The 13,601-nt window shown below is 34.2% G+C and overlaps 1 protein-coding gene across 1 annotated transcript; it reads left to right on the top strand.

The window, feature by feature from the left end:
• The first annotated feature begins 1,621 nt into the window (after positions 1-1,621).
• LOC147410233 (ubiquitin-conjugating enzyme E2 34-like) lies at positions 1,622-8,024 on the top strand. The gene is made up of 10 exons (XM_086432991.1): positions 1,622-1,884; positions 2,981-3,107; positions 4,375-4,429; positions 5,537-5,575; positions 5,751-5,814; positions 5,944-6,005; positions 6,103-6,142; positions 6,370-6,397; positions 6,950-7,041; positions 7,571-8,024. Exons 2-10 carry the CDS (start codon positions 3,051-3,053, stop codon positions 7,866-7,868), a joined length of 735 nt encoding a protein of 244 aa, XP_086289117.1. The 5' UTR covers positions 1,622-1,884; positions 2,981-3,050; the 3' UTR covers positions 7,869-8,024.
• The last annotated feature ends 5,577 nt before the right edge of the window (positions 8,025-13,601 follow it).

Here is a 13,601-nt window from a genome sequence, read left to right as displayed (position 1 = left end):
TGGAATGAAACCGAACTAAAGTCAGTTTGGTTCAATTCGGTTCTACGGATTGCCAATATTCTATAAATTGTATGTAATATTTTTAATGAAAAAATAAACATAAAAATTCATACAATAATCACTAATCCATCCATAAAAAGTCATTAGTTTATCCACAAAAAGTACTAATCTATTTCTTAACTCCTAAAATAATTCATAATAATTATTATTTACATATGTATTTATTAAACTTGATACTAGAACCGAACCAAACTGATTGGTTCTCCATTTTCATAACCCGGAACTGAACCGGAATTTTTTTCGAACCGAACCACAATTTGTTCCAAACCGAACCAAACCACCTAAAGCTATCGGTTTGGTTCGGTTCTTGGTTTGAATCGGACCAAATTGCACCCTTAATCTCTACAATTATATATGATGATGTGGACCGACAAAAGGCCTACACGTGGCCACTAACACATAATAATGTTGAGTAGTTAAGACACATGGTGCAGTATTGAAAGTTGGAGAATTACTCTATGAAATAGTGGTTTTAAGCTGATACATCTACGTGTCAATTCAGTCGAATCTTAGGAAAGACTTGACTTGATTGATATGTGGTAGAATAAAAGCACTCATTTGAGCACAGTTAAGTGAACAATTCATTAAGAAAAGAATTATAAATAATAAGAGAATCTTTGCAATCTTAACAGAAGATATCTTAAGATCTTTAGGATTCTAATTACAATTGTATTCTCATATCAAATTAGTAAGTGAGTTTATTAGAAAGAATTCTTATTCAACACGCAATTAATGAGATAAGATGAGAAAGATCTTGATAAAAGTAGATAATAAAAAAATAGCAAGATTTTTGTGAAGGAACTTACCAATTAAAGGTGGACTCCTTAAGTCAGATTGATCACACTTATTGACTTATTCTCTAACCCGACCCCTATTTATTTTCTTGCTAACTTGATCGCTAGAATGTCTTAATATGAGAAAACCTCCCAAATTTGAGACTTTTTGTAGGAATTAGGGTGGAGATCTTTATTGAGATACGTGTCTAGGAGTGAGGTAATCTTTTTACCTACAAATCATAGATGAATGTAGGAACAACTCCAAATGAAAGGCTCGATGACATTAAGGTTGATCAAAAGCTGGCCCAAGGTTGGGTTGACCTCGTTTCGCCAACCCAAATCATTCGCAAGGGATGTCAATGGATCCGTCCTATCAAGTCTTAAGCAAGCCAGACTTGCCCATTTAATAACCAGCCTAGGCTGGGCCTTTGAATAATTTCATGAGCAAGCCCAAACCCAGCATGGCTGCCTTTGGGTTGGATGGGCCCAATTCGAATTTTTATTAAGCTGACTTCTTGGTGAACCTAGTTACCAAAAATCTGCATCATCGAAGACATGTAGCTGTTATATTCAAACATTATTGGTCATTGACTTTAAGCCAATGTATTTTGACATTTAGCACATAAATGGGTCTGGCAGGCCCCAAAGGGCCAGGATTGAGGCTTGGCCCGTAACAGAAGTTTAAAAGCAATGGCCCGAATGGCTTCCATAGTTGAGCCAAGCTGGGCCCGTTTGAGCTGGATCGGCTATGTGCGGTTCATATTAAAATTATTTTCTCCCTTCGAATCGAACTCGCTCGACTCGAGTCTCAACCCAGTGCCTGGCCACTAACAATGCGACGACTAATTTAGGGTAAAAAAAAGTCTGTAATCAATAACCCTAACTTTCACAACCAACCAGATTGGAGATCTCGAAGGGCTTAATACGAAGATCTCAAAGCGAATTCTTCGTTAATTTTCGTGATATTCGTTCTCGATTTCTCTGACTCTTCGTTTTCTTTGAATCCGTTTGGAAGATCATCGTAGCTGCGAATAAAAAGCGATCGGAGGTAATTTAATAGGTCCATTTGAATCGTTGGTGTTTTTAGGTTTACTGTTCGATGATGAATATTTGTTGATTTGTACATCAGTTTCAATATCTTGTTTTCGTTTTGGATGATGAGAAAATCCTATATTTGTCTTTATTTTTTTTCAATTCTTTGCTCATCTGATTGTTTGATTTCTGATTCGCGGTCTTGATTATTGATCTGCAATACCTTGATATTGTTTTTTGTGGATTCTGAAAACAAAAATCTTTTTTTTTTTTTTTTTTTAAATAATAAAAAAAATCCTCTATGAGGTCAAAATCATACCTGTCTGTAAGTGAATTAGGGAAATTAAATTCTCAGCTTCAAATGATGAGGATTTCGGTTTCGGATTTTAGCTGCAAATGATGCTTATGGCTAAAGCTAGAATTTTGGAATCATTAACCATACTCTTAGTTAACAATCCTTTTAATTAGATGTTTATTCTATTGATGAGATGCATTTGTTTTATTTTATTTTTCTTTGTGGGATATTGTAAATAATAATCCGCCTTATTGTTTGTAGGTAAGGTATTCTATTTACACAAAATCAAGTTGCGACAACATTGGAATTTTAAGTTATACTTTATGGCCTTAGATGTAAATTATAAATTGAAATTCTTTACTAGACCATCCGATGATAGTTTGGGTTTCTTAATTTTAGGCTTGATGGTTAAATATTACTTCATGTTTGGTGTCTGCATCATGATAAGAATCACTACTTTTATTTTGTTAGCTTTGCGTCAATGGGTTTTGATTTGATCATGCCATATAGAATTATAAGACCACAGCATTACTCATTGAAGATTTGATTAGTATTTCCTCTACACGCTCATGCAGAAGAGAGAGAACAATTTGAGATTTCAACATGAAATGGGTGTTGTTTCCAATTATCATTGTTTTTGTAGTTTATCATTCCTTTTGTTGCATCTTCAACTTTACGAATACTTATTTTCTTCTATTGGTGTAATAATAATACTAATCGTCTGAGTATTTTCATTTCATCGTCATCCTTATTTTTTATGTTTCTACATAATTAATTTAATACTGTTCACATTCTACCTTCTTTGTATGTTTTTCAGTTGGCAAGTTGAAGCTTCTGTGGTAGTAGTAAACCTCTTTCTTTCAGTATCTCTTTGAAGCCGTTGTTCAATGGCGGAAAAGTCTTGTGTTAAGCGCCTTCAAAAGGAATATAGAGCTCTTTGTAAAGTATGTCTGATTGCAGCAATGTAGTTATTTATTTTCTGTCATGTTTTTCGAAACCTTCATTTCTAGCATCCATTTGTTTATCTATTAACTTTAATTTCCTTCTTCTTTTATCTTGCCGTCATATGGGTAAATAGTTGTACTGTTTATGTTTGAGTAAATGTGGGTCAGGTAATTATATGCGTACGTCTGGATTTTCAAAAAGCTTAAGCAAGTCCAACTGAGGCTGCATTTTATTGCAAAGATACATGTATTCTTTTCATTAACCATGCCACAGTGACAGTGATCTATAATAATGTACTCCAAATAATACAAAACACATCCTACTTTGGATAACCTTGCTTTTGACTTCATATCAAAGGTCCATTGAGATTGGTTAGAAAACCTATTGAGAAAAGAGGAGCTATATCAAATTATTATTGGTATGAGTGGGGACAAAGCACCTGGTCCTAGTGTTTTCTAGATAGAATTTTTTATAAGGACTGTTGGATATTATAAGTGGTGACCTTGTGAAAGTGATCAAGGACTTTCAAGATGGAGGTTTCCTTGATTGTATTTTGAATGCCACATTTATAGAGTTAATCCCAGGACAGGTAGACCTATATCCAGCCATACATAAGATTATTTGTAAGGTTTTAGCGAAAAGAATGAAAAGGTTATAGGGATAATGATAGAGCAAGAGCAAGGGGCTTTTCTGATGGGATGAAAGATTGTGGATGGTGTATTGATAGCCAATGGGTGCATTGATTTGAAGGTTATGATAAAGGGTGCCATGGGTGGTGTGTAAATTAGATTTGAAAAATGCTTATGATCTTGTTACGAGGAGTGTTGTGCATTCATAGTCTAGTCCAATTCAATCAAACTTACATCACCCAAGATCTGAAATAAATTTTCCAAAATTTTCTCAAATATCATTTAGGTTCTTGAGATGGAGAATACACTATAACTATAGAGGTATATTAAATGTCAAATAATGTTAAGGTCCAAAAAAATTAAAACATCAAAACATGTATTTTCATAATGCATATAATATGTCTATAAGGTTGATCTTGTGGTCGTTCTAGTACAGTTACCTCTGATAAGTCGCTACTTTTTTCAATCTCCCCTTTTGATTTTTTTGCTTAATACCCAAGTTTTATCCTGATGCTTTTTCAATAATTGCAATATGTTTACATTGAGTCTTTGGATTAAGCTTCAATTTACTTTGAATGTGATTGCTTAATATCTTTTTGATGCTAACTGATTGCTTGTGTCTTTCATGAACTTGTAGGAGCCAGTTTCTCATGTTGTGGCCCGCCCTTTACCAAATGATATTCTTGAGTGGCGTGAGTGAACTTATTTCTTATTGCATATGCTTCATCAAACATAATGTGAACTTGGATCCTTTTGTTGATCATCATAAACATCCAGTTGCTTGCATGATTTTTATAACCTTCTAAATGCAAAGTACATTTTGCACATCTAGTATAGAAGTACAAGCTTTGAAAATAATGATAAAAGAGAAATTAATATTTAGAGGGGTTAAAATCACTATCAAAATAGAAATCACTAGTACAATGGACAAGGTTTCAATAACAGAAGACGTGGCTTTGAACAGATTAGAATGGAGGAGCAAGATTCATTTGGCAAACCCCCAACCCAAATCTTTGTAATAAGGCTTTGATGATGATGACGACAACGTTGAAGATTGGTGTAACTGTGAAAGCATGTTTTTTCATCACAGGACTGTGGTATTACCGCAAATGCCTACTAGCTTAGTTGGTAAAGTTTTTGGGTGATGATACCAGAGACCTGTGTTCAAATCCCGCTAGCACCGAATTACTGGACTCATTAAAAATAGGCTTACCAATAAAGAAAAAAGGACTGGTAATACCGCACACTGCCTTTACAAGTTACCACTTCACCAAGGTATCACCTTCAAAAGTGGTCATGTAACCCTTAGTAGAAGTACCCTTTTTAGTCTGCCCCTTTGCTATTCATCTTCTGTTTTATTGCATATTTAACACAGTTCATATAATACGACTGTATTATTCAATATGTGAAGCGAGCACATTTGCACATTTATCATGAAAAGATAATCCTGATTTTTGTTATGTTTGGCACACATGTGCCAAAAGAATGGTAATATCATAAGTTCAAAGAAGAAGAAGAAGTGCCAAACCCCTACGAATGGAGACATGATTGTTATCTTTCTCAGCCCTCACTTCATTGACATCTTTCTTTGTGAGGTCTATAAGACTGAGTGCACCTGACCGCTTTGTCCAGGGTTAAAACAAAGGATGGGTAATACCATCTGGAGGGGCTTCCTGGGTCACGTCCCGCCCTCTTCTAACTAGAGCGGAGGGGGATTATGTTTTTTTCTCTTGTTCTACTATCTGTTTATGTGGGTATGCCATTTGCAAAATTGATCGTCATAAACATTTTTGTTTCAGATTATGTATTGGAGGGAAGTGAAAGCACTCCATATGCAGGTATGTGATGTTTGTCTGGTTTTGTGGATTGGAAATTTAGCAGATGTCTTTCCTTTGGACTTCATTTTAAGTTCTCTCTTACTCATATTTGGTATGGGCAACCCTCTATTCATATTTTTTTTTCTTTTCTTTTTATCTTTTCCTGAATGCTTTTTATCCCATTCAATATGATAAGGTGGATATTACCATGGGAAGATCAAGTTTCCTCCGGAGTATCCATTTAAGCCCCCAAGCATCAGGTAATAAGGTTCTCTACCATTTATTCTTCTGCTGGACTTGTTTTGTGGCTTTCATTTGCACTTTTCTACATCTGAAGGTATTTACCTGATTGTTCTTTCATTGTGATAAATTCCCATTCCATTAATTAGCATGATCACCCCCAATGGTCGGTTTATGACACAAAAGAAGATCTGCTTGTCTATGAGTGATTGTAAGTTTTCCGTTGAAGTCTTTATCTATAGTGCTTAATTTCTAAGTGATCTACACCATAATAGATATAATTGAAATTTGATTTTTTCTTCTTCCAGTTCATCCGGAAAGTTGGAACCCAATGTGGTCTGTATCAAGGTAAGATGAACCAAAGATTTCAACAGTGATCCATGTGTACCTGTGGTCTTTTTCTCTATCAATCAATCTATGACTAAGCAAGTTTCTTTCTGCATTTTATCATTTATACAAAGAATGGTACTGCTAAAGAAGTAGAAAACACATTTTGGGTGGCTTCAAATTATCCTTAATTACCTATTCTTGTACCTGATTACCCAAACTAACTTGTTTGTATATCATGGGTGCAGCATACTTACAGGGCTTCTATCATTCATGGTGAGTTCATTGCATGTTCAATAATATTATTTTTGTCACTATTGTGCTCGCTCTTTCGTTGCTCAAGTTGGAATACCTTGTGCATATTTTTTTAAGGTATGATGCAATTTATTAATAACAAGGGAAAGTCAACAGTCATGATGATTGACCATTACAAGAAGTGAGCCTTATCATTTAAGCTACAAATCCCATCTAAATAAGAAATTATTACAATTGCCTTGGATTGCTTTTCTTTTGGTGCAAAGTGTTCAAGGAGTTCGAAGGCATCTTTTTTGTCGATGAGATCTGCATTGTTTCATTTGTTTTCTTTTCCCTTGTAAGCTTGTAGGTTGATCTATTGACGTCCTTTCCTTTTTTCAAATAAATTCTCTACTGAACAATAAAATTTAATAATGAAAGTTAAACAGTAATACAGACAAGATTGGACATAGTAGTAATACCTACCAAATGCCCAGAGGTTTGTTTGGACATTTGCTTTCTGATACCAAATATCCAATTTCAGCATAAATCCAATTACTAATATTGATGTAAGCATGCCTTTTTTTCATGTAGATGGACAACAGTCCCACCACTGGTAGTGTTTCAACTACAACTGCTGAGAAGCAACGACTAGCAAAGGCTTCTCTTGCTTTCAACTGTAAGAGGTATGCTTTCATTATGCACCAAAGCAGTCCATATTTACGGTTTTTCTACATGCTATTGTGGATCTGGGGCCCACCTTCAAATGCCTCCCCTTTCATATAATCTTTGAACAAATGTATGGTGCCTTCAGTCCTCAACATACAAACCCCACTCAACATTGATCTGCACTGTTGAATACTTGAATCTATAAAGCAACTTGGATGGAACAAAAACTTGGATGATTAGAAAATATTTGATTGAGGTTAGGCTATCCTTTTATTGGTGGCATAGAGTGTCTGATCCGTTTCTTTTGAGAGCTATAGAGAATTGTAAATCATCTGAGACTTGGTCAACTGATCAAACTTTCTGGATTGATGCATAATGTCCTCACACGATTCATTCTTGCAGTCTTTTTTATGGGGCAGACTGGAGCAGACAACACGTTTAAGTTTTATCCTCAGTAGTCCCAAAAAATAAAAGACCATTTAGACTGTGGTTGTCCTCTTATAACATCTGTGTGAGATATCATTTGGTTTTTTGGTTGAATTACAGCCCAGTATTCAGGAAAATGTTCCCGGAATACATAGAGAAGTACAACAAGGAACAGCTTGCAGAGCAGTCTGGTTCGGAAAAATCATCACTTGTGACTCCGCCAAAGGAAGATTCTGCACCGTCGCCCACAGCACTCAGAAATGGAAAAACAATACAAGATGGCGACAACAGAAGGGAAACTGTAAATGAAATAAGAAACAACAACAAGAAGGGATCAAAGAAATTCCCGATCTGGATGCTGCTGTTGCTAGCGTCTGTCTTTAGTATTGTGATGGCGCTGCCTTTGCTCCAACCATGATTATCTGACACTAAACAGAACTTTGTGGTCAGTCTAAAATAGAGGCTAACAAATTTTAAAGACATTATATAAAAAAAAAAGTTTGTCTCTGTTTGTGTACAATGTGGCTTACGAAACTTGTGCAGGAGCTTATGAGAAGGAAAGGGAGTTGGCTCAGTTGATTGTGCTAGCAAGAGCATTTGGCTTTTATATTCTTTGCATTGCTGATTGTTTGGGGGAGTGAAAGTTTTAACATAGCATTAGACCTATGAATATGGCTTATAGATGGCATTGTTGCTCAACATTCACGGCCCACATGCACTAACGTCTCGTGTGCCAAAATTCAAAATGGTTCGATTCTTTCTTTACATAGAATGAAGCTTCCTTGCAATCTATCAAAAACTTGAGAAAAAAAAAAAAAAAAAGGCTTCCTTGCATGGTTTGGATCAGCTCTTTCTGACAAGTTTATTTTTATTAAAATAGTGTATATCGTAGATTAGAGAAGTTAAGCCTGATGGCGGTTTAGGATTGATCAAGTTGGGTTTAATCAAGGCCATTTGGGATCTTGATTGATTGGTTTCCTTAATGAAGGATGTGGAAACAAATCTTGTGAAAGTCATCTTGCGTGCATTGTTTAGAGTCCAGGCCAGGCATGCACACCTCCACCAAGCTATAGATTGAGAGTGTCTATCCATCAAAATCATAAAATAAAGGAAAACGATAGCCTCAACCCACTGTTGAGGCTCTCTATCAAAATTTGATGGGTGTTGGGATGTTAGCTATTCTCAAGAAAAATGTATCCCCTAAGAAAAAAGTGTATTAAATCATCTACGGGTGTACATTTGACACGAAACCCAAACCCAACATTGACTGAAAAATGTGATCGAACCCAAACCTTACCCGAAAATTAAATTGGATCAAATGAAAATCCAAACTCAAATCGATTAAAACCCAAAAAATTCAAAAAAAAAAAAAAAAAAAATATTTCCCCCCACCTTACATTCTATCTTTATAGTTATACAATTGACACGAAAGTATCTATTTTATAGTAGTGTTAATAGTTACCAATCGAAAAAAAGTTTATATATAGGATTTGTACAATAGATAACAAAATAGTTATTTTATATAATAAATGGTTATCAAATAGAAGAAAAAAAAATTCTAACTTTACATTTTATATTTCATACAATAAACAACAGAACAAGTATTTTATAGATAACAAAGTTATTATTTTATGTAATAAATGGTTATCAAATAGAAGAAAAAAAAAATTCTAACTTTACATTTTATATTTCATACAATAAACAACAGAATAAGTATTTTATAGTAGTAATTACCAATCAAAAAATTTATTTCTACCCTTATGTTTTATATTTTATACAATAGGCAACGACCTAATAACCATTTTTCTTTATATATATATTCGCAAAACATTTTTCAAAACATGGGTTAGAAGTTTGGAATGGACTGATTTTTGGTGAGGATGATCTCTACGGTGAGGAGATCATCATCACTAAAAATCAGCCCATTCCAAAACTTTTAACCCCATCAAAAATGGTTTACCAAAAAGGATGGTCCACGATTTTTCAACTTGTAAAACATGGGGTTAGAAATTTTGGAATGGACTGATTTTTGGTGAGGATGATCTCTTAGAAGATCCTCTTCACCAAAAATCAGTCCATTCCAAAATTTCTAACCCATGTAGGACAGAACACGTAGGGTAAAGTGTAGAGTGTCGAACATTTCTCGTATATATATATATATATATATATATATATATATATATATACATTTTATAATGATTATTTTACCATTTTCAAATGTTATATTTTTAATAAACATAATATCTCTGTGAAAAAATTGGTTCACACGTGAGAGTGTGAATGTTTAGACAGGGATATTTTATAATTTTAAATTTTAACTTTTTTTATTAAAAAAGGATAAAATAAGAGAGTAGAATAGTAAAATGACATTGGAGCTTTAACATCGTTTGTGAAAAAGGAGATACGTGCAATTATCAAAAATGTTGGGGGTCGACATAGAATTATACCAAATCACAGGGGATGAAAGTGAAATTTACCCTTATATAGAATAATTCTTTTATAGTAATAAACAATTACCATTTTTTTTTTTTTTTATCTTTATATTTTATACCATTGACAGCAACAAAATAACTATTTCATGGTAATAAATTGTCACCCATCAAGCGGATAAGGTGGGGCAGATGTCAATACTCCATCGTACAGGCCACCACTTGGCCAAACTTTCTTTTTTATCAATCAACCTATCTCTTAAAAAAAAAAAAAAAAGTGTAAATGATTTTGTAGTTCAAGTGATGTATACTTGCAAGAATAGTGGATTTTCCGCTCGAGATACATGACTGCACATCCCCATAAAACATATGACTTTGATCTCTCAATCACAAGAACCGTGGATTTGATCAATCAAAGGAGATTTGACCTCTTCATTGGAGCCAACCCTTTTACCTTCTGACATCGATCTCTCAATCACAAGGTAGTTCAGTCTCCTCTAGGAGCAAATCCCATATTAATTCATCATAAGATAGATCAACCTCCTCAAAGATTGACCTCTCGCTGATTCTCACTTAAAGGTGGTCCGGCCTCTTCAAGAAGTTGACCCCTTTGTTATTTTCATCCAAAGGAGGTTCAACATTCTCAAGGAACCAACCCCACACTATTTCATCCGACCCTTCTCTCAAACAATTATTGTTGCTATTACTTATTCTTTTCTTGCTGATCTTTCTAAGTAGCTAATATTAGTATTGTTGCTAGTATTAGTATTAGTATTACTATTACTACTCTTACTTTTGAGAATTATTCTAAGGAGATTGATATTAAGAAAATTGTTTGAAGCTACCTGACTAGCTACATAGCAAAGTACTGTAAACTAGCCACCATAAAGTTATCCAAGTATCAAAGGTTATTACAATATGCTTTTTACCACCAAAGTAAAATTACAGATACTTAATTCGAGTAAGTCAACCTAAGAAATTGAACAGTCACCTAGTTGAATCGGCAACAGAGTAAAAGTCACTTATCTTATTAGTTATAAATGCCAATAGAGTGGAGCTTCAAGATCATTATGAGCCTAGGTAATAATGCTTTAAAGTCATTACGAGATGAGAAATTAAGTCATTAATTAAGTTCATAATGACATTATGGGTCATCAATGACATATATCATGGTAAAAGATTACCTCTCTAAGTAAATGAACTAACTCTATAAATAGGGGGACTTCTCCTACTACAACTCTTTGTTTAAAAAATTATTTTATTTACTCTATATTTTCTCAAATACTAACTTGATCGTTAAAGGCCCCTTGATCAGTATCACACTGATGTCCTTTCAGGTGAGATCAAAGGAGAAGACGATCGAAAAATTAAAATACAAACGGAGAAGACAACCGAAGACAAAAATAATCAACACAAATATCGAGGATCAAAGCATCATCAATAATACAAAACTCAATGAGTGAGAATCCTCCCATCTTGTATATGAATTTCAAAGTGAAGTGATCATAACGTCCAAGTAATAGATGTTATATATAATTGGTGAGAGTCACTCATCATATATATGAGTCTACCATGTCCTTGAAGAGGGTATTATCTCATTAAATTGTAAGTTCAGAGTAGTATTGTCAAATATTTATTAATCTAAAGTATTTTTAGTTCTTTAGCCATTTCTATCATTGGCATTATCAAACGAATTTACATGGTTGAAAGCACCAAAGTAAAAGTTTTTCTAGTAATAAATTTTACAAAATTTATTGAAAAATTATAATGTAGTATGATAGATATTACTGAAAAGTTACAAAACTAATAAGTTGTACCAAAAATTATTTGATACAATCATCATATATGAGTTGTACATTAAAATTGACATCGTTTCACACATTAGTGTGCGCAAAACCATAGATGCTTCTCACTCATATCTCGATGAAAATCATCTATGATTCTATACACACATTCACATCAACAATGAAACGATGTCAATTTTAATGTTATTGCAGCATTTTCCTAGATATAGATGCGAGTGAAAAGCATCTATGATTTTGTGCACACTACCATGTCACGCCGTATTGTAGGGAGTCTGTCTAGAATGACCCAAACATACACACACACGTGAAACTCATTCAACAGCTATCAATTATTATTCCACAATGGCTGCCCCTTATATTGTAGTTTCTAATAATTGGTTTCAGCTATCTTTCGCAATCAATTATATATCCAACTTGCACCTATCCATAATGCCAATAAATGATAAAATACATAAATCCGACAAAGACCACACCACCAACCAATCATATGTGAGCACTTTTTTATTTATTATTAAGCTATCATTCACAAAAGAGTCGTGATTAATGCACACGTATGCGGCTGATGTGGCGAGGGTGCAAAATCATACCAAGAAAAGATCTATGGTTCTACACCATTGCCGCATCAGCCGTGTACCCAACCATGTATCAAAACCGTGTGCATTCATCATTATTCTTCACAAAACTTGAGATAGGATGGGAAATCAGGTAGGTTCACATTTCATAATATTTTTAAGTTCCTATAATCCGACTCACTCTTTTTTATGCTCCCTTCACAAAACTGTACAAAACCATAAAGATCTATCATTGTATATCCCAAAGCAAAGGATCTACGGTTCTGTGACAAGATCATACAAAAAAGTGAGTCAGATTATCACGACTCTATTTTTTATCACAATTCTTATCTATCATCCCTTATAATGCATTACCTATCAGATTTGCACTATCTATTACATGTAATTAATTAATAGTAGTGGGTTGCATGTGCATTGCACATTAGTTTCAAAACATCTAAAATAGTTGGATTAAGTATGACGGAGTCATCAACATTTTTTTATTTATTATTTTGCTTTGGCATATAGAGACTGGTGTGACCTGGGGAGCAAACTCAGTCGCCCTTACCATTAACATAACATTTGTAGTTTTTGATCTGTAGATTATGATTTCTAGTTTTCTATTAATATGGGAAGGATCTCTAAGATTTCTCCATTGCTTGGAACATTTTGAGTTCAATTTGGGCCCTTTATTAGGTATTGTGTTTATCTAGTTGAGGAGGAATTTATATTGGACCTTGAATATGGTTTGATTAGGTTTAGGAAAAAAATTGTAACCTTGAGTTAATGTGGGGGTCGGGTCTGTTATGACAAATCTTTGAACCCGACATGTAAATGAATAAGCGTTAGGTGGGCTGACTTGGACCATGCACTAAGAGGTTAGTTTTGCCCAGCCGTGTGGCCCAACGCTTGGACGTACGAGTCCACAAGGAGACACAAGCAAGCATGAGGCAGGCATGTGCAAGCACAAGGTGGGCATAAGGTTCCTAAAATTAGAAAAAATTTCCAAAAAAAAAAAAGATTTGGTGCTCTAAATCGATGTTTTCCTTGTCGTGATAGGTTTTCTAAGTATGAAAGAGTCTAGGATGGCTTGAGAATACCTGAAAGTATTAGCAAGTGCTCTAGACACATTGCTCATCATTGAAAGTAGCCTGCATCGAGATGACGAGTTGATAAGTTATTCGGGTGCCGAATAGGTTGTCTAATGCTTGCTATTGCTTTCAACAATGATAATCTCTTGCATAATAACCAACTAATCCATTCACGTATAAATAATTTTATTTTTATCCTTGTTATGATTGTTCTTGTAATCAAATTTTTTATGCTTAAACCGATGTTTCTTCTTATTAGGCTTTATACTCTTATG

The sequence above is a fragment of the Akebia trifoliata genome, chromosome 1 (genome assembly GCF_017979445.1).
Source record: "Akebia trifoliata isolate Shusen 1 chromosome 1, ASM1797944v1, whole genome shotgun sequence".
Classification (NCBI taxonomy): Eukaryota; Viridiplantae; Streptophyta; class Magnoliopsida; order Ranunculales; family Lardizabalaceae; genus Akebia; species Akebia trifoliata.
Note: the sequence above shows the minus strand (reverse complement) of the source record. Positions and strands in the feature narration are given on the sequence as shown.

Excerpts from the sequence above, each read along its gene's own strand:
- LOC147410233 (XM_086432991.1), top strand. The coding sequence starts at position 3,051 with ATGGCGGAAAAGTCTTGTGTTAAGCGCCTTCAAAAGGAATATAGAGCT. Across the intron at positions 5,815-5,943 it reads TTTAAGCCCCCAAGCATCAG|CATGATCACCCCCAATGGTC; the intron begins GTAATAAGGTTC and ends TCCATTAATTAG. Across the intron at positions 7,042-7,570 it reads CTTGCTTTCAACTGTAAGAG|CCCAGTATTCAGGAAAATGT; the intron begins GTATGCTTTCAT and ends GTTGAATTACAG.